Source organism: Paramisgurnus dabryanus, chromosome 1, assembly GCF_030506205.2.
Source record: "Paramisgurnus dabryanus chromosome 1, PD_genome_1.1, whole genome shotgun sequence".
Lineage (NCBI taxonomy): Eukaryota > Metazoa > Chordata > Actinopteri > Cypriniformes > Cobitidae > Paramisgurnus > Paramisgurnus dabryanus.
In genome coordinates this window covers 62,269,281-62,289,462 of record NC_133337.1, presented here as the reverse complement: position 1 = coordinate 62,289,462, position 20,182 = coordinate 62,269,281, and the positions used below count along the sequence as shown (strand labels likewise).

The window sequence follows — 20,182 nt, the reverse complement described above, 5'->3', positions numbered from 1 at the left end:
TCTGTTAGTTATGAATTATAAAAAAAATTCACAAGTCATGGAATCTAAGATTTGTATTACATACAGTTTTTTATTAGAGTAATTAACTTACTGTATGTGTGTTATAACAGAACTTGTTTTTTAAAGGTTTGCTTAAAACGTTTTGACGGGGAAGCGCGGTCACGTGACACGTGGATATTCAGGAGGAAGGATGTAGCCGTTAGCTTGGCTAACATTTCAGAGATGTCTTAGGCATTTAGGCAATTTTGCAAGTACGTATTTATTTTCCTCGTATATGTATAGCAGACAATCGAACTGTGTTATTATTTCATGATTTTCTAAATCCGACCGTGCATTGAGTTGCATTAAACGGTTTGTTAGCTGAATCAGTAAACAAAATGGATGCTCGCACAGTGTTTATGTTGTCGACCTGTAATAAAACAAACCATGTTTGTAACCTGACATCTTTCAATGTAATCTGTTTTTAATGTGCATCGTTAATCGCGCATGAATGATGCAGAGCTGTGATGTTTAAATGACGCACCTTGATTATAGTGATAGTTTTTAACACGTGTATTTGTTATTTGTTAGGATGTCTGATCCAGAGGCGAGTTTCAGATCATCATTTGCTGTGGGTAAAGGTCTGCCGGGCCGGGTGTCACTGAATCCCCCTCCGCCGGGCAGACTGAGCTCTCTGCGCTCCAGAGATCTCACCCTGGGTGGATTTAAGAAGGTTGAGGATGAGGAGCCTTATGTCATTGATACATTTTACAGCTTGTCATCACTTCATGTTGTGTTAGGTTTAAGGGGTTAAACATACTAAACACCAAAACGGCATTTTTATTGACTGTCCAATTCTTTCTTTTCAGAAAACCTTCGTGCCAAATGTTAACTCTGTGCGCAAAACTAAAGATGAGTAAGTAAAATATAATCTAAAATATTCAGCATGTTAAAGGCGGAGTCCATGATGTTTGAAAGCCAGTGTTGATATTTGAAATCGCCTAAACAAACACGCCCCTACCCCAATAGAATCTGGACCTTCTGTTGATAGACCCGCCCCACACATACGCAACCCGGCATTTGATTTGATTTGATTGGCTATAAGTGTGTTTTGGTAGTCGGCCCGTCTCCTTTTCCAAACCGTTTTTCAAACATCGTGGACTCCGCCTTTAATATTATATAATTTTTATGTACCAAAATAACAATACATTACTAACAGTTTTTACATGAATTTTACCTGAAATATATTCTTCTGTATATTTGAAATTTTGTCTAAATATATTTAGAGCTGCATAAGAGCTGCGTAACTAATCGCAACTAATTGTTTGCAGAATAAAAGTTTTTTGTTTACATCATAAATGTGTGTGTGGGCTGTGTATAATAATTATTTATTTATAATGCATGTATATTTTTAAGAAATATTATAATTTACATTATATATAAATATGAATACTTAATATGTAAAAAAAGTGTGTGTGTGTGTATATATATGTATATATATTTATATATATATATATATATATATATATATATATATTACATACGCACACACATATTTATTATGTATACACACATATTTATTATGTAAACAAAAACTTTTGTTCTGCAAACGATTATTTGCAATTAGTTGTTATGCAGCCTATCTTGTATTTTAAAAAAATTATGCAAGTGAATCAGTTATAAATTGTAACTTCCACAATCAAAACACTCTTATAGCCCTTAATGTGAGTCACCAAATATAAAGTGCAGGATATTTGTGATTTTGTTTAAAAAAAATCCAGTGTCTGTCACATATTAAAAAATAATAATTCAAAAGTCAAATATAATTGTATACATATACAATAGACGTGTTGCAACAAAAAAAGGCTCCCAATTTTTCTGCTTTACCTGTAAACTGACAGCAAACAGTGCAAAATATTGCATCGTTTCTTTCGCCGAGTTTTACCCAAGTAAATGTCTGCTTCCAAAATGTTAAAAAATATATATTGATGAAAATATATTTGGCCCGATTGGACAAGTGACAATACTTTTTACTGGCCCGAACGTCTCTCACGCTTACCCCGGGCCACCGGGTAGTCCTTTATGTTGAGCCCTGTGCATCATGTAGGACCTTTTTTCTGAAGGTTACAGGAGACCCACCCTGCACCAAAGAAAGAGAGAAGAGACAGAGAGGACAGACACCGAGAGAGACGCCGGCGAGAGAAACCACAGACGATTCAGTCTCACTCTATATTTGAACAAGGCCCCGCAGATTCCTACAGGAAAATGGGTACAGTTACACAATACTGACTCATAGTGAAACTATCAGAAAGATTTGCTGTTCAATTTGAATGATGTTAGTTTTAAGATACTGTTTTTTCACCTGCAGGTAACTGGGGAGGATCAAACCTGAGAGATTGTGATCCTGCACTAATCACCAAGTCCATTAAAAAGGAGAAGATCAATGCTCAGGATGATGCTGAAGAAATTTTACAAAAACTCCAACGAGATGATGTAAGTCAACACAATGACCCTGATGTGCTTAAAAGACCCCATGAAATCAGAATTCAACTTTCGTCTATTACCACCTTAAAGTTGACAAAACTCACTCACCCAAGTAAACAGTCCAAAAATGAAATATTCAAGATTAACGAGAAGGTCCCTCCTGATGTTTGCTGATTATCAGTAGCTGCGTTTCCATAGCAGATTCACGCAAAAACTTTTTTGTGAAATGATGGCGTTTTCATTAATTGATGATATGCGACTGAATTGTAGTTTTTCCTCTTGTGATAAGTCATTCCAAACATCACGTCGACTCCTTTATACTTAGGAGTAGAATTAGGTGTTTCTTGGAGGTAATACATTATTTAAAAATCTAAATTATTATTTTAAATTCATACCAAGTCATCTTCAAATAATAATAATGTGACTTACTTGCATCAGGTGAGCTGAAAATGCGAATAAACTGTTTCCATTGCAGTTTTGCGAAATACACCTTTTCTGAATTGCCTGAGAAACTACCTCATGCGAGTTAAAACTTTTTTGCGATACATGGGTGTTTTTGCGAAATTGATGTGTTTCCATTGGTCGTATTTTCAATTCGCAATGTCAGTTTGCGCAATTAAAAGGTTAAAGGAAATGCAGCTCATGGAAAGTAGCAAAACATCTGAGCAGTGACATAACTTAAACTCCCCCTGTAGTCTGATACTGTCTCTTATTTTATAGAGAAAATACTCAACAATGGTTTTGAATATTGAATCTGCAAATTGCAATTGTCTTAAAGCATATTAAAAACGCCAAATAAATACAATAAACACCTGATTTTTACCACAGGGGGATTTTTACTAAGATAACTGGCTATTGAAATATAGAGAAATGAGCCTTAAAATATGTTTCAATAGGAAATTTAGCACCATAGAAAAGAAATACATTTTGTAACATTTTACTTTTTCTTATTGAAATAGTTTTTAGATGATCCTGGATTAAAAAACGATCCATTGCAAAGACCAATAAGACTTCCACTCCATCAGGCATGCAGCTTTATGTCAACAGAGGCAGCTAAAACATGTAAGTTATAATTTTTGCCTACATTAGTTTTCTGTGTGTATTTATACAGTATATTTTCTGGTTATAGCAGCTTTTATGCTAGTTTCTAAATGAGAAATTAAATTGAATACATTGTCATGGTTGCAGTTAAAGAAGAGATGACATCTGATGCAGTGGAATGGTCCAGAGGTGCGTCTGTGTCCCCGCAGCATCCAACGGTTGGAGAATTATTTGAGCAGCTTAGTGTTTCTGAGAGGGAAGAACTGCTTTTTATTCAGCTTCCTGATGCTATACCAGGTCAGCCTAAACGCATCAGTCCAGAGAAGAGAAGAAAAGAAGACGCCAAACCTGCAGACAAACACTCGCCTCATGTTAAAGCACAAGTAAGGTCCTATATCAAACTTGTGTTGTTTTGGCTATTTGGCATAATGAGGTCCAGAAGTGCTTAATCTAAACCATAAGTATAGTTCAGTTTTTACACATACGCAAAAGTCCACATACATCAGAATAGTATGCAACTGCCAGATTTTTTTAACCATGCGTACTTTGTATGCATAGGTTGCGCATGCGTGTACAGAAGAATGTAGTCCAGGAGAAGCATTGCATGAAAATAAATACTGTATGTAAAATAGCCATGTTACAATTAAAGCGTAACTAAACCCCTGGTCAGAGCGTGACTCCACCCACTGGCAATATTTAAAAAATGCAAGAAAAGTGGGCAGATCCCAACAAAGATAGAGGGGACAAACTAGTGTGCGGTGAGATCGTAACAAGGAGAGTTTGAAGCAGTGAGCTTGAATCTGCTTACGTCACGAGTTATTTTTTGGACCCAACATCCAATAGGAAAATTAAACTGCAGTAGCCACCGTTTAACCTGAAGAGGGCAGCACTCAAACGTTTTTACACCATATATTGTAGTATTGAAACACTTTATACCCAAATATCAAAAAACTTACTAAAATCAATGAACAGCACTAATAAAGCATAATTCTTACAGATCATTAACTAAAAAAAGTTGGTTTAGGGTTTAGTTACTCTTTAACCCTGCATTAGTTTGTGCCCCGCTCATAGTGCCACATAAAATAAATTATTGTTCTTGTGAAATAAAGTAAAGGCACATTTACATTTAATCTCAATAATTTTATATCTACTTCAGTGTTCTCTGTCAGGTTTTAATGTTGTGACAACATTACCTGATCATTTCTCAGGATCAGACTGATAAGACCACTACACCTGTACTGTCTGACTTCTCTGAGGGTCTAATAGGAAAACTACAGATAAGAAAATCTGGTAAAGTTCAGATGCTCATGGGAAATGTTACGTTGGATATTTCAGAGGGATCAGCCTTCTCTTTCCTCCAGGTAAGTGTCTAATCTTAAAGGTGTAGTGTGTAAATTTTAGCGCCACCTAGTGGTGAGGTTGTGAATTGCAACCAACGGCTCAGTCCACTTCTCACCCCTCGCTTTTGAAATGCATAGAGAAGCTACGGTAGTCGCCACCGGAAAAACATGTCATCGTCGGAAACAACTTAGTGAAATAAAGTTTGTCCTTTAAGGGCTTTTGTAGAAACATGGCGACTTCAACAAAAGGGGAACCTCTGAATATGTAGATAAAAACATCTCATTCTAAGGTAATGAAAATGTAACGGTTCATTATGAAAGGTCTTTATACATCCCTGATAATATAGTTTTGTATATTATTTTGCATTTCTTTCAAGAGATGCTTCTAAAAATTACACACTGCACCTTTAAGAGCATGTATTTTATCTAAGAATAATCACTTTGTTTTCCTTCACTTTTTAAGTGCCTCAGTTTCAATTGTTTTCTCGGTCAGTCTTAAATTTGGCTTTGGATAAATGCATCACTTAAATGGATAACACGAAAAATAAAATCGATGATATTTGTATTTGCAGCAGCTGGTGTGTGTGCGCCTGTCTGACGGACTCACTGGTGACATGAGCGTATTGGGAAACGTCAAACACAAGCTGGTGTGCTCGCCTGATTTTCACACTTTACTGCAAGAGGTCAAACTGCCACCTGATTCCCACTCAAAGTCCTGATTTTATTCCCAATTTTTTACATAATGTAAATTATTTAATGTTTTAAAATGTAAATATTTTAAATATGAAGAATTGTTGTCCTTAGCTAGCGAGTAGCATGATTTGTTGCTTTGATTCAAAAATTAGCACACAGGCTTTAGTCTGACCTAAACTTACTGTTTTAACAATTTCATGGTCTCTTTATGAGTTCAGTATGCTGTTGTAAATACTTCCTGTTGTTTTTATATAAAATGTAAAGGTTTATTTTGTAAGTAAAGATATACAAAACATGGTGTTGTGATATACAACTCAATGTATGAAGCAAAAAGCAAAACTGATGTCAGTTCATGTCATGTTGAGAAATAGACTTCAGAATAACAGTGCATGAGCAGTCACAGTTTTCAGGATCAAAAATATCCTGAACACAATACAACGCATTAAAGCCTTAAAAAAGGATTTGTTGAAAATATGGGGACCTCCTAAAACCTTCATGCTTGGAACACTATAAACACTGTAATAGAAAGCAGAGTCTTTATTCAGGACGGTACTGGCCTTTATACAGCAAACATCTCACTTCTTACTGCTCTTCACAGTCTTTTTCACAGCTGTTTCTGAATCAGAGGCTTTCTTTTTTATGGCTTTTTTCTTTAACACTGTGACTTTGGATTTCTTTGCTTCCTTCGCGGCTGCCGCCTTCACAGATCTTCTCTCTTTTCTCCGAACGAGATCTTCTCTTCCAATCTCCGTCATATGCTCCTCCCACGATTTGATTTCGTTTTTGTAACGAACTTTATCGTCTTCTGCCAACTGTGTGTAAATCTGTGCAGTGAAGTGAGATACAGTGAGGTGAAACACTGAGATCTGATGCTCGTCTGAAAGAAGGACGAGGGTTATTTAGGTGGAACTCACTTGTTTTTGTGTGACACTGAGCCTTTGCCAGTCATCTGTCAGTGATTTCAACTTCGCCTGGAGAGAAAAATGACATTCAACACACTTGTTGAGCCAAAACGCATAAAAGCTTCTTACTTTTTGACCAATAAATATTCATGACTTTTACAGTCATTTGCGTTTACTCGATAAGAGAAGATGATAATTATTTCAAAGAGGTTTTGGTCACACAAAGAATATATTCTAGTTGATATTTTAGAGCTAATAATTTCTTTTAAAAAAAAAGCAATTGTCAATTACTTTTCCAGGTCTGGATAGGACCCGAGCACTGTTCCCTGCTATTGGTCAGATCCCAAAATAGAGTGCCACAGGGATGACCTATTTTTGTAAGCAAAACCCGGAAGCGAGTTAGAATTCTAGCACTTCCGATTACGTCATCCCAAAGTCATTTTTTATGGGTTTTGGTTAAACCATAGACTGTAAAAAAAGAGATATGGACGTTGTGTCTGTGATGTCACCCATAGGTTTGTAAAGAGCTTCTTTAAGCCAATAGACCCTTTTACAGCCCACGTGATCAAATAGCCTGCACGTGCATTTTGGCAATGAAAGTGGTTCTAACCTGTTAGCAAATAAGAAAGTTTATCAAAACTCTTTCCCAGCATCAAAATGTCTGGATGTTGCGTTTGGTTGCACTAATGTAATATACGTATATATGTATCTGGCCACATTATATTTAGCCATTTGGTAACGTCTTCTATCCACTCCACTATAGTACCCAGATCTGGTAGCTGTGTTGAAAAAGTTGATAAAAAGTCGACTTTTTAAAATAACTTTCTCTGTCTGTGTTGCTTCACTGCTGATTCTTGCAATACTTCCATTGCCAAAATGCGCGCGCATACGTTGCCACGTCATCATTGTGTACAAACAGTAAAAGGGTCTATAGTTGGTGGAGCCTGCCATCGCCATCTTGACAGCGCGTCACCATGCATCACTGGCGGATAACCAAAAATGGGTAAAGAGGCAGGACATGAGTAAGCTGAGGTGGCTGTTTGCTGAAACCACACCTGCCTAGCTCGATGGTAGTGACAGCAGTGGCAGTTCCCCCTGTCACTCAGGTGGTCACGCCCTTATTAATGCAGAAATGTAAAGCTTAATATAATTTAAACAGATTAGTTACAAAAATCCACCTCCTTTTTGTTATGAAGGGCAAAATTAGCTATATAGACCAAAAACATTTTTGTACCAGGCTGTAAACATCATTTTCTGTCACTGGTGTGTATCTTAAGACAAATATATGGAACTGGCATATTTTAAGATCTGTCAGTGCAAGTTATTTTCAGTTGAGACAGCTCAAACATGTGAGTCTAGGACTAGCCTTAGGGGTTGTGTACACCAAAACTTTTATGCCCGCGGCCGGCGCATGTTTTCAATTGTTTCCAATGGAAGCTCTGCGTTTTTCAAATAAGCCAGCAGCTAGCGTGTTTTTTCCGCGCTGAAAACCGGCACTCGGCGGTTTTTCCACGCTTGGCGCTGAGCGTTGAGAGTTGAAAGAGATTCAACTTTGGGAGAAAAGCTCCGCTCGTCAATGTCAGTTCTCACACGGCCGCCCAATCACAGTGGAGGAGGGGCGGGACATTACCACAGCAACCAACCGGCTCGCAGCTGAAGTATCACAGCTACCAAAGTGCTCAGCTGAAGAAAGCTGGCACTCAGCTGAAAAACAGCTGGCATTCGGCGTCCTCAAGGCGTTTTCAGCCGCGTTTAAAAGTTTTGGTGTGTCCAGCCCCTTAAGCCTTTTCTGTGAAACCAGAGGATAATGTTTTTTTGGGGGGAGGGGTCTCTTGTACTTTTGTCTATCACAGCCCACAGGTGCATCAACTGTACTAAAACCAAACACTACTACTGTGTTTGGTTTTAGTGTTTTAAGCTTGGAGTGCAAAAGAAATATGATTTATGAACTGTCACAGCGTAAACATCTGTGAGCGTGAACCTGTGAATTATGTGTGTTATAAAATTCAGTCATTTTTAAAACACTTTAAGTGACTTTATCTTCACCTGCGTATTAGCTCCTCGTGCTTCCTCAAAGTGTTCCGCCATGAAGATGTTGAACGCACTCCTTGGTCGTTTGGGTTTGCCCAAAGTATTGAGCTCCTGTGGTTACAACACAATATTTTTTCACAATAAAGCAGCTATTCTTACAAGACTCATATGCTACATGTTCGGTTTCGCTGTGCACACGGCTGTCAGAACCTGAATCCAAATCCCTCACTTTTCTCTATACAAGAGATAAGATACTGACAACACTTGGTCCATCATCTACTATACAATATAAAAAAAAAACCTATTTGTTCTATTTCTTTAACCTGACTAAGACACAAGGCTATGCTAACCAAACAAGAAATGCAATAAAGATGTAAATAAATTCTAGTATAAAACTGGTAGATGGATGAATGTGAAACTTGCCTTCTTTTTCCTGATGGCTTTTCTTTTGGCGAGCTTCTGTTTTCTCTCCTCTGCAATAGCAGCAGATTGTGCAGGACTGAGCTGAGCTTTGTACTTCTCCAGATCAAGTTTGTATTGGTCTCTAGCTGCCAAAGACGCATCCTGAAACGGCTGCGGGAACATCACATCAATGACTCAGTGTGTTCAGAAATGAGCATTAAACACTTATCAAATATACATGCGTACGTACCTGCTTCTGTTCAGGAGTGAGAGCTCGCCACTGCTGCGCTATCTTTCGGACAATGTCCACATTTTTTACTCCTGAATAAATGAAGGACTGTTTATTGTCAGAGTTAAATAGGTTTTACATTTTGTAAGGTTACCTTGTGAAGCACAGTTGTTTTAGTGATAAGGATCATTTACCTGGGTGTTGTCTGACGATGGTGGGCTGCGTCTCTTGTACATATTTCATGTAAGCTGTCAGGGGTCTTTTGGGTGCAGCTCCGGTCGTAGTGCTAAAACTTTTTATTGCTGGAACGACACACGAACACCTACAATAACAAAAATATTCATACATGTCATTTAAGTTGAACTATTAAGAAGTGTACAAAAGGCATCTTAGAAAGGCACTAAAATGAAATTAATTAAATTCAAAAAGTCATCTCTTTAAGGTTGACACAACCATGGTAAATAAAAATGGAATGAAAATAAAAACGTGACATGGTTGACAGTGCAAGAAATTGCTTATTTTATTTTGTGACGTGTGCAATCTTCAAATAAATGCAAAAATTTCTGATGCATAAAAGCAATAGGCCAAGCATGAATATTAGAGTCGAAGCGCGCTCACCTCACAACAGATGCATACGAGAAAAGACCAACAGACTTTAGCAAAACATTAGCACCGACTGACATCAAGCTGAATGGAGCCATTATACACCTCTTTACACAGTCCCAAAACTATGAACGGAATATATAGGTCTCGAACACGATAAAAACAGGGCGAGTTTTTGATGAAATAAAAATGTATATTTGGAGATTATCGCAGCTCGTCCAGTAAAGGCGCCATTCAACGCTAAACTTGAAGATCTGACCGAGGGGAATTATGGGAAAAAAATTTTTTTCTAAAATTCAGAGACGTACTTTCACTAAACGAACATTTGAATAAATGTAAGAGCTTTAGATTTACAAAATGTTTTATGTATTTGTATTATTATTTACAAAAGGTTTTATGATATTTACTGCTCAGTTAATATTAGTTGTTTGCAATAGCTGATTTTAAATAATTGTATTACGCCAAATCTTAATGTTAATATATGAAAATGTTATGTTATATAAATAACATAATTTATGTTTTGATGCTCGACTCGCTTGCATACCTTTTTTATATTTATTATATGTAATTTATTGTGTATATTTGCAAGCAACCAGAAAATAAAAGATAAAGACACAATTATTATAAAAAGCAAGATTATGTAAAGATTTATATTATAATCTCTGTTATAAGATGAATTATTGCATACATTTGTCACACGAATCTGTGACACTAAATTACGCTGCACTTGTCTGAGGAATATCAAAACAGGCAGTACTTTTGACTTTAACAAAAACAATTATACTACAAGGAATCGTACCCTAACTATATAAATCTAGTAAAACAGTGCATATATAGTTTAACTACAGATTAAATAAATTAAAACAATAGCATGGGCATCACTTATATCACACTCATTAGGCCTTTCCGGACATTGGGTCTTAAACAGAAACTGAGACAATAAAAAAATAACTTTACAAAACTGATAACCTCTTTGTCTAAATGAAATTTCTCTGTCACTTTGTGATCGCTACTCAAACATTTATTTGTTTTTACGATTGCGGCTGCGATACATAAGGACTTTTGTTTTGTCTCCCTCAGCTACGCACCGGAAGTGAGAGGTCGCTGCGCTACAGCTGTCTCTCTTTCTCGCAGTTCACATTCGGTTTTAAACTCAGGGAAACAGTATTGCTGAGGGTTTTCGTAGCAATAATATCGCACAGATAGCAACATTGAGTAAATCTGGGGCACCATACACAATAAGGCATCATGGCATTAAAGAGAATACAGAAGGTAAGAGCTTTGTTTTCAAATCGCCAAAGGATTTCCTTTAGCCTGACAACGTTAGCCAAGTTTTTGTTAACCTGCTAACCCCCTTTATCTCGATTATCAAGATACAAAATAACATCTGTTACCAAATAGTAACCATATTATTGGTTTATGTGTTTCTTTGTTATTATGTGTTACGTTTAAATGTTTCGAAATAATGCGGAGACCTGAGTATTTCGACGATATAAATTAAATGTAGCATTCACCGGCTAACTACCAGTATTTCTCCACCGTGACCGCTTAGCCACTGTGTATTGTTTACTTGGGACAATTTAAATACACCCTTTATATTTAGTTTCGTTTACAGCCAGAAATGTTCAGATCAGTCGGCGCCCGGTCATTGTCAGTGGCGATGTTGTGTTTCGTGTGATAGCATCAATACACTTGTATGTTTATAAAACAAATTATAAAACGTAATTTGGTTTTATATGAAGTCTTAAACTGACAGTTTATACTGACAAATGTACTGAGTTATATAATAATAGATGTGCTGTCGGGTTATGCCATCTGTATTATACAGGGTTCGAGAAGGCCCACTGTTAAACAAAGACCCGAGCCTGAGCTTCAGTAGCAGCCACAGCAAATCATTTCATCCACTTTAACAAACCACTTTTGTGTTCTTTGTTAAAACCTCACCGTTAATGTGACATAACGAGTTACCTGACCTACATGTGATTTGGCATGTTTATACTGAATATTGTCATTTAGCAGTGTCGTTTCTGTTGTGTGTTTGACACAAAGCAATATAACCAGAATGTCAGAAGCTCCAGTATGACGCGATTAGTCTGGCAGTTTCTGTTTCGCAATACTGAGATGCCTGTCGCACTTTGACAGTGTTATTAAACTTCTTTTACTACCCGAAAGTTCCTGCCCGAGGACCTAGTACAGTATAATCACATTTTGTGCATCTATTAAAATGAGCTCGTTAAGACTATTAATTAATTATCTACATCTGATTTTAATATCATTTATATTTATTTATTATACTATAGTATAAACATATTGGGCAAATGTTTTCTGAGATGGACGTTTTTTTATCACTTGGCATTGCTCAAACTCACTGAAACGTATTTGTATATATACAGTGGCATTTAAAGTGTATTTGGTTACCAGCAACACAAAAATATATTTGCTCTGAGATTCCTGGATGTTTGAATGTCTTTGAAATAGATAATAAAACATGAGCAAAGTAGTATTAAAGCAAAATGGTACAAGCACAGTCTTCAAGAAAAAATGATCACAACGTTTGTTTTAAATGATTAATCAAGAAATACACTGTTTAATTTTAAGTATTTGGAAACTTCCTAAATGACCTTGGGACCAGTTAACTGCAAAATGTCTCAAAGTTAGGTTCTATAAACAGCTGTAGCATTATTTCTTGGCTGGTGCAACTACATTTTATTTATTTTATTTAATGAATTTTAATGTTTGACTTAGAGCACCAGTCAAATGTTAACAATGATCTTAAAAATAATTTAATTTAAAGGTGCATGATTAAATGCTTGAAATTACATTCCTAGACAAAAATATACATGTGGCAAACAAAGAGATTAATTTCTGTTGTTAGAAAACTAAAAAAAAAATTTAAATATATTTTTTAAAGAGATGAATTAGGCTGAATATTGAAGATAAATCAGCCAATAAGAGCCGAGATTACATGTGAACTTCTTCAAAATTCATCCTAAGGTAAAACTTCAAGAAGCTTCATGATAAAATGACAATACGAAGTATGGTTTTGCAATTTAAAAACTTGTTTTGAAACACTCACTTGTTCTTTATTTATATTTTTCCTCATAAGAATAATAATAAAATCATTCAAACTATGGCATAACACAAATGTAACTGGGAATTATGCTGTTACTAAAAGCATCCAAAATATTTAAATTTTATATTATATTTTATCATCTGATGTGCAGTCACCCTGAGATCTTATAGGCTGCTTTTTCTTAAATATTCAGTCTAAGTCATTTATTGTAATAATGTTTAAAAATAAAATTGTAGTTTTTTAATAACAGATATAGTGCTGGGCGATAATTCGATAACGATAATTTTACCGATATAAACTTTTTCGATAAAACGATAAGGACAGTTCGATAAGTGATCGATAATGTTTACGCCTTTACGCACTGTGCGTAATGTTGCGCGAGCACTTCCGGATGCGGCACACGCTCTTGGTTTACAATCACAGTGTCAGTTAGACTTGAAGGAGTGGAAGATGAGGCAAGTTATTCATTTATTAGTAAAGACCTATGATTTCCGCGATGCGGATAACGCGGATGGAATCATGGAATCCAAATGCGCGGAAACATTTTCTTGTGTGTAATGTTGGACGCGCAAACAGGGTTCGTCAAACACAGCAGACACAATAGGTGCAGTATACTGTACTTTCTTTCAGCGTCCGCCTTGCGCACGCACACGTCCGCACAGCTTTAAAAGTATATTTACAGGACATTCACAAATTTAGGAAACTGAGGAAAAGCAGCAGATCCAACACTGCGCTCCCACAGCAACGTGACACTCTTGACATCCATTTATCAGCGTGTATAACTCGTATATGTATAACACACGCGTGATCACTGAACTAAGTTTTCTTTCTTGTTTAAGTGAACATAAACAGCTGTTACTCAGTATATTGAAACTTAAAGCAGTCTGTCTTGGGTCTTAAAGTGACAGTAGTCTGCTGCTTTTGTGTCAGAAATGTGTTGATTTCATAACAAATAGATTTACATTTAATTCAGATGCATTAAAACAAGATTTTAGTATTTGTATTTGTCATGTTCTGAATAAAAAGTAGTTTAAAACCATTATTAACTGTCTGTTTTTTACAATTTTCATTCAGGAGCAAAAATCTGCCTTTAAATTTGACAGGAGTAAAGATTTGTTATTTATCATGATAATTATCGATATCGACTGATATGGAAAACATTTTCTCGATAATTTTTTGGGTCATATCGCCCAGCCCTAAACAGATATTAACTGTTTGACACGGGTATATTTTTGTTTACGAAAGTAATTTCAAGCATTAAACCATACACCAAACAAATATTTAAGAACATTATTAACATTTCAGTCAAATGTTTAAAACTTTTGACCGGTAGTGTACATATATGTGTGACACATTGAAAGTGATTTCAAGGGTCGTTTGCACGACATTGTTTTCAAACAAAACCAGTTTTTATGTGTTTTGGCTGTTCATTTACAAAACAATGAATTGCGTTTGGAGTCCTGAAAATACAAAACGTTTGAAGACGCCTTGTCATCTCTGTAATAAACCTACTAGAGGTCGACCTATAACTAGGTTGGCCCGTACTTGCTGATAACCGATTAAAATACCGATAGTATTTTTGTGTAACTGTTTGAGGTACTACTAATATTTCCTGTTCCTGCTGTTGTTTCTCTGCAAATGGAGCATCTAGTCAGCAAATGAATTACTTTATATAATGATATTATGAAGCAACAGATGAAACTCGAAACAACTATTGGCATGGAGTTTTGCCAATAGCCTATTGTTCCACCAATGAACTATCGGTGCCGATTAATTGGCAAGACTGATTAATCGTCTACCTCTAAAACCCACCTCATCGTTCACCCAACCAAAAGATGCTTTTATCGCTCTGTAGAAGAACGTGTATGTGTGCAGACACTTTTTTTTACAAACTAACATTGCCATATAATGGCTTGGCACAAGTTATACAGCATTGTAGTTGTTATTGTAGATCTGTGTAAATGTGGATCTTTTTAACAGCCTTGTCGTCTGTGCATAAAATGTTAAAAATCACAAAATTACTACAAATTTATCATGTAAACGTATCGTAATTGTCTAAATACTTTTTGTGCTACTGTATGTATGGCAGGTGTAAACATAACTTGTTCAACATGCAGTGACTTAAGGAACTGTATTTGAATGTAGTTATTATTGATTTCAGGAGCTTCAGGACCTGCAGAGGGATCCTCCCGCCCAGTGCTCTGCTGGACCTGTCGGCGATGACTGTAAGTTACCCTTCAGTCTGTTTCACATGACAACAGATGATGATATCTGACTCATAAGAATTTCAATAAACCTCTTCTTTCCTTTATTTGTAGTGTTTCACTGGCAGGCAACAATAATGGGACCTGTAAGTATTTACATCATTGCCCTTAAGCAATTTGTTTTGACTAATAATACCTTTGAATGGGGTTGTTTTCACAATGCTTTTGGGAATCATATGAAAAACAAGAAACCAGTCAAAGGAATGAAATTGTTCTGCCTTATAGCCTCAGTGTATGGAAAATATCTTATATACACTTTATATAGGGACGTCTATAGCTGGAAATATGCATAAATGTTTAGAGACTTTTGAAATGAAGAATGTATAGATTAAAAAAATTGCCTGTAAAAGTACCCAGATTAGCAGGGACTGCCATCTACATGCATCTACTTTTTTTTTTAGAGTGACAGCCCATACCAAGGAGGGGTCTTCTTTCTCACAATTCACTTTCCAACAGACTATCCCTTCAAGCCACCAAAGGTAATGATAGTAACACCCCACCCCCAATTTACTTATAATGTTTTCATAATAGCATTTTGACGTCCTTCATCTTTTAACAGGTAGCGTTTACAACAAAAATCTACCATCCCAACATTAACAGTAATGGAAGTATTTGCCTGGACATCCTGAGGTCACAGTGGTCTCCAGCACTAACAGTTTCAAAAGGTACAGCACTAATACAAGTTCTGGTACTATTTAGTTAGAGCTGGGAGATTTTACCCATTTATTTGTTTATTTGATTAATTTAAATTTATGATTTGGCGTGATTTTAATTTTATTTAAATGGGGTAATCGAGAGTTTTAATGGAAGTTTGTTACAGTCAAAGTCAAACTGAATTCAGAACAGGATTATACTGCATTGAAAATAAAACGGCAGCTGCCCAGTCAAAATTTCACAACTTCAAAACCAGTTAGGCTTTATATTTTATGAGAGCGCGCTTTTAACCCCCCCCCCCAGTGTTCGCAGTCTGTCCCTCAGCTATGTTCTTCAAAAGCAACAAACAAAAGTACGGATGACTGAAACATGACTTAAACCTTATGTGGCAGTTGTGTCTGCTGAATTATAGCTATATATGAAACATGTCTGCACTGACTGCATCTATTTCAGTGCAGATGATGTGCTGTGTCTGTACAGAGAGTTCTCGTCTTAATAAAAAAGTTAAAGATTTCATCGCCCAGCCCTGTATTTAGTGTTGCTTAGGCTTGTTGCGATGGTGTCGGTAACATGGACTACATGGTGGCCACAGCAGAACCGGCCCCCACCGTCCTTTCGATTTTTTTTATAGTAACCAAATCATTTTGTTCAGTTAGAGAGCAGAAACTACAAATTAAAAACTGTAGGTGTCTGTTCAATTCAGTGCAAGCTGAACACAAGTCACAGCACAGATGAGCAGCAGGTGTCAGATTTTATTTATCACTTAATGAGAGTGAGGTGTTGCCAGCTGAAGTTGGATGTTTATTTGTTTTGTTAATAAAGTTTTATGTTTAAAGTTCGTCATTTTGTTGAATCCCAATGTTAAGTCCAAAATGCACTCCTAAAGCTTGGGCTTGGGACGGGCGGGCAACATGTCAGAAGTACCATCACGCACCAGCTCACTTCAAGCATTTTAATTAAGTGCATTGCTACTATTTCAAAAGTAAAGGCTAACGGCTGCTGCACATGCATTTATTAGCGATTTAATGCAAGCACCTCATACAAAAATAGCATCCATTTCATTTTTTTTTTAAATGATGACCGGGCTTGTCACACATCAGTTAACCAGGGGGAAAATTTCCTCAACATCACATTCGTAGTGGTGCTGTATATTTTGATTCCTTATGTAAGATTTAATGTTTGTGTTTTCATCTCTTTCGCAGTTCTTTTGTCCATATGTTCTTTGCTTTGTGATCCAAATCCTGATGACCCCTTAGTCCCAGACATAGCACACATCTACAAATCAGACAAAGAAAAGTAAGTACAAATGGCTTGCCTGCTGTATTTATTATTATTTATTTATTTGCCCTCACAACAACATCAGCATCAACATAATTGTCTGGAATTTTTATTGGTGAGCTCAACAACATTAACATTGCATAAAACAATGCAAAAATAACATATAATAAATAATGCAGAAGTGCACATGTAAACATACATGATGCCAGTCAAACAAAACACGGCAGAGGGAAAAATAGAGGTATCATGGAAAACCAACAGTCTCACAGCCCAAGGTACAGAAGAGTACAGATCTTTAGTTAATTATTTGAGTATGTATGTATAAGAGGTTATAAAATGATAAAGCTCACCTGAACTTGGAATTAATGAACAACAAACGCAAGGTGTTTGGTGTGGATAAACAGCACGCATAACGCTCACTGTCGATAGAAACCATTTAAAAATGGAGCCTGTCACTGCCATAAACGCATTCTGTGTGACCAGCCGCTTAAAATGTATCTGGCTGGATATGTGGGATCCTTCAGACTTATTATTTCACCAATGGTGTGAAGATCATATGATTTTTGAGGCGGATTTCTTCAATGCCAAAGTTGATGCAGAATCACAGTGTCTGAAGTCACTGAAGTTACCCTTCAAATTGCGAATTGAAAATATGCTAAATGGAAACACATACATTTAGCAAATATTTGTATATTCGCATTAGGTGGTAAAGGTCACATGATCATTCTTAAATGATGTGAATTCATGTACTATAACTTCCTAGAAACACCTCATAGGTGGCCGCTTCAAAGTATAAGGGGCTTTCCTTGCCATAACATTCGTGCGTTTCCTTCAATTAAAAAGTAATGACTAATGCAGGGGCTGATTATACGTAAATTACCAATGTCTGAACCAATGATTTTTGGAATGACTCATCACAAGTGGAAATTTTTTTGGTGCATAAGATTGGTTAATGGAAATGCCATCATTTTGCAATAGTTTTTAGAAAATATTGCCAAAGGTTTGGGCAAATCTGTAATGGAAACTGGACTTGTCTATGTTCTGAATAGGATTAATAACCACTGCGGCTTTCTGCTGACTTAAAGATTTGAACACATTTTAAATTATTATTGCTGATAGTCGCACTATCATCTGATCCAAATGTTTTCCTTCACTTGTTTGAACACTTCACATTTGTGTTTTGCATGTATTTTTGAAAGCAATTTGCATTTTAAGTTAGACATTTTCTAGGTATATGGGTTTCTGAGAATTGAACACACAACCTTGGCATTACTAGTGCCTTGCTGTACCAGTTACATGAACTGCCAATATACAACCCAACATACACACACACAGGCTAAAGTCAGTTTTCAAAACAAACCAAGACTGTTAATCTCATGATTTTTTGTTTTTACACAGGTACAACAGACTAGCAAGAGAATGGACCCAGAAATATGCAATGTGAAGACTTAATGGACACTTTTTTTAAGTCATAAATCACTGTAAATTCTAGCATTTAAAAACTAAGATTAGGTTATATTATTAAACACATACTGTACTGTTAACATTTACCATCTGAAATGACCAATAATAATAGCTGAACTAGTGTTTTGAAGGGGACTGTGCGCTGCACAAAAGACATGAAGCTTTTTATTAAGTTTGTGCATTTTGGTCACTCCCGCAGTGGTGTTGGGCACTTTGTTTTCTTGTTTCATAAATCCTATTTAAGATTGGCATGATGTTATACAGCTGCGGTTACCCCACAAGAGGGCAATTAAGAAATTGAAAACAGTTTTATTGTATCTCTCATTCAACTGATTATGTTTCTTTTAGATATTTTTATTGTATAGTCAAGAGCTACTATACTGGATCTATTTTTTTTTTATTTTGCATTAAAATTTGTTTAAAAGTCTGCATCTCTTTCATTTCTTTCTCAGGATTTGCTTTAAACGTGCTTACCTTTAAAGGTTCTTTTACTTTTAGATCCAATACACCAGGGGTCTCCAATCCTGTTCCTGCTGAGCTACGGCCTCTTGAAGATTTTATCTCCCACCCCAATCAAACACAGCTAATCAAAGGAGATGATCATTGTGTTAAGGGTTGCTTGACAGGTGTGTTGGAACTGAAGTCTGCAGGACGGTAGCTCACCAGGAGCAGGGTTGGAGACATCTGTAATACACTAAAGCAGGGGTGGGGAACCCTGGTCCTGGAGGGCGAGTGTCCTGCAGAGTTTTGTTCCAACCCTAATTAAACACACCTGAAAAATCAAATTCAAGTCTTCAGGATTACTTGGAAATGAAATTCAGGTGTGTTTAATTAGGGTTGGAACAAAACTCTGCAGGACAGTGGCCCTCCAGGACCCAGGGTTCCCCACTCCTGCACTTAAGAGAAGGCTTGGGCCTTCCTGGTCCATGGGCCACAGTCCTGCAGAGTTTAGCTCCAACTCTATTCAAACCTACCTGTAAAATCAAATCAAAGTCTTTAATATTAGTTGCAAATTACGTTTAGGTGTGTTTGATTAGGGTTGGAGCTCTGCAGGACTGTGGCCTTTTATTACTAGGAATGCCCCTCCCTGTTATAGATCATGGGTCTCTAATGTTGTTCCTAGAGAGCACCTGTCCTGCATATTTTCAGTTTCAACCCTACTCCAACGCACCTGCCTCTGTTTTAGCTAGCCCTGAACAACTTGATTAGCAGGTTCCAGTGTGTTTGATTGGGGTTGTGAAATCTGCATGTGCCCTTTCAGGAAGGTTTCCTGGAAAGGGGTTATCCTAGTCCCAGAATAAAATGCATGTGTAAGCTGCCTTAATTTAAAAACGTCTTGCCCTGACATATCTTAACATATATTGGTGTCATTGTTTTGTCTTAGTTATGATGCACACCAGTGGAATGTTAATACAAACTACTTAAATGCCCTAATATAACTAAGGCTTAGTCCTGGATTAACCTAAACCCTGTCTGGGAAACCACTCCATAATGTTTTTAAACTCAAAATACCTGCATGGAAGCAGAGGTTTATGTGAACTAAATAATTAAGAGATTTAAATGTATTATGTTGGTCACTAAAGAAAAGCACTTGTTAAAATGAAGATAACATTCTGTGTGGGCATTTTAATGCTTGTGGAGATTTTTGGAATAAATCAGATGCATATTATGTATTCACATATGTATTTAGTCAATAGATCTCAAACTTTTTCAGCATGCCCCCATCACTCAAGAAAATTTATGAC

The 20,182-nt window shown here is 36.5% G+C and overlaps 3 protein-coding genes across 3 annotated transcripts; 2 read left to right on the top strand and 1 right to left on the bottom strand.

Moving 5' to 3' along the window:
- Positions 1 to 107: 107 nt before the first annotated feature.
- On the top strand, positions 108 to 5,835 carry LOC135720572 (DNA-directed RNA polymerase III subunit RPC4). Its single transcript, XM_065242777.1, has 9 exons — positions 108 to 251; positions 571 to 712; positions 849 to 895; positions 2,103 to 2,248; positions 2,348 to 2,472; positions 3,423 to 3,525; positions 3,652 to 3,887; positions 4,713 to 4,865; positions 5,417 to 5,835. The coding sequence occupies exons 2-9, from the start codon at positions 572 to 574 to the stop codon at positions 5,561 to 5,563; spliced, it is 1,098 nt and encodes a 365-aa protein (XP_065098849.1). The 5' UTR covers positions 108 to 251; position 571; the 3' UTR covers positions 5,564 to 5,835.
- tfam (transcription factor A, mitochondrial) lies at positions 5,779 to 9,982 on the bottom strand. Its single transcript, XM_065242778.1, has 7 exons — positions 9,720 to 9,982; positions 9,296 to 9,423; positions 9,123 to 9,193; positions 8,894 to 9,043; positions 8,486 to 8,581; positions 6,452 to 6,508; positions 5,779 to 6,361 (listed from the first exon to the last, which is right to left on the bottom strand). The coding sequence occupies exons 1-7, from the start codon at positions 9,800 to 9,802 to the stop codon at positions 6,113 to 6,115; spliced, it is 834 nt and encodes a 277-aa protein (XP_065098850.1). The 5' UTR covers positions 9,803 to 9,982; the 3' UTR covers positions 5,779 to 6,112.
- An 801-nt stretch (positions 9,983 to 10,783) lies between these two features.
- On the top strand, positions 10,784 to 18,864 carry ube2d1b (ubiquitin-conjugating enzyme E2D 1b). Its single transcript, XM_065242772.2, has 7 exons — positions 10,784 to 10,976; positions 14,939 to 15,002; positions 15,096 to 15,127; positions 15,443 to 15,520; positions 15,601 to 15,706; positions 16,898 to 16,991; positions 18,372 to 18,864. The coding sequence occupies exons 1-7, from the start codon at positions 10,953 to 10,955 to the stop codon at positions 18,415 to 18,417; spliced, it is 444 nt and encodes a 147-aa protein (XP_065098844.1). The 5' UTR covers positions 10,784 to 10,952; the 3' UTR covers positions 18,418 to 18,864.
- Positions 18,865 to 20,182: the final 1,318 nt, after the last annotated feature.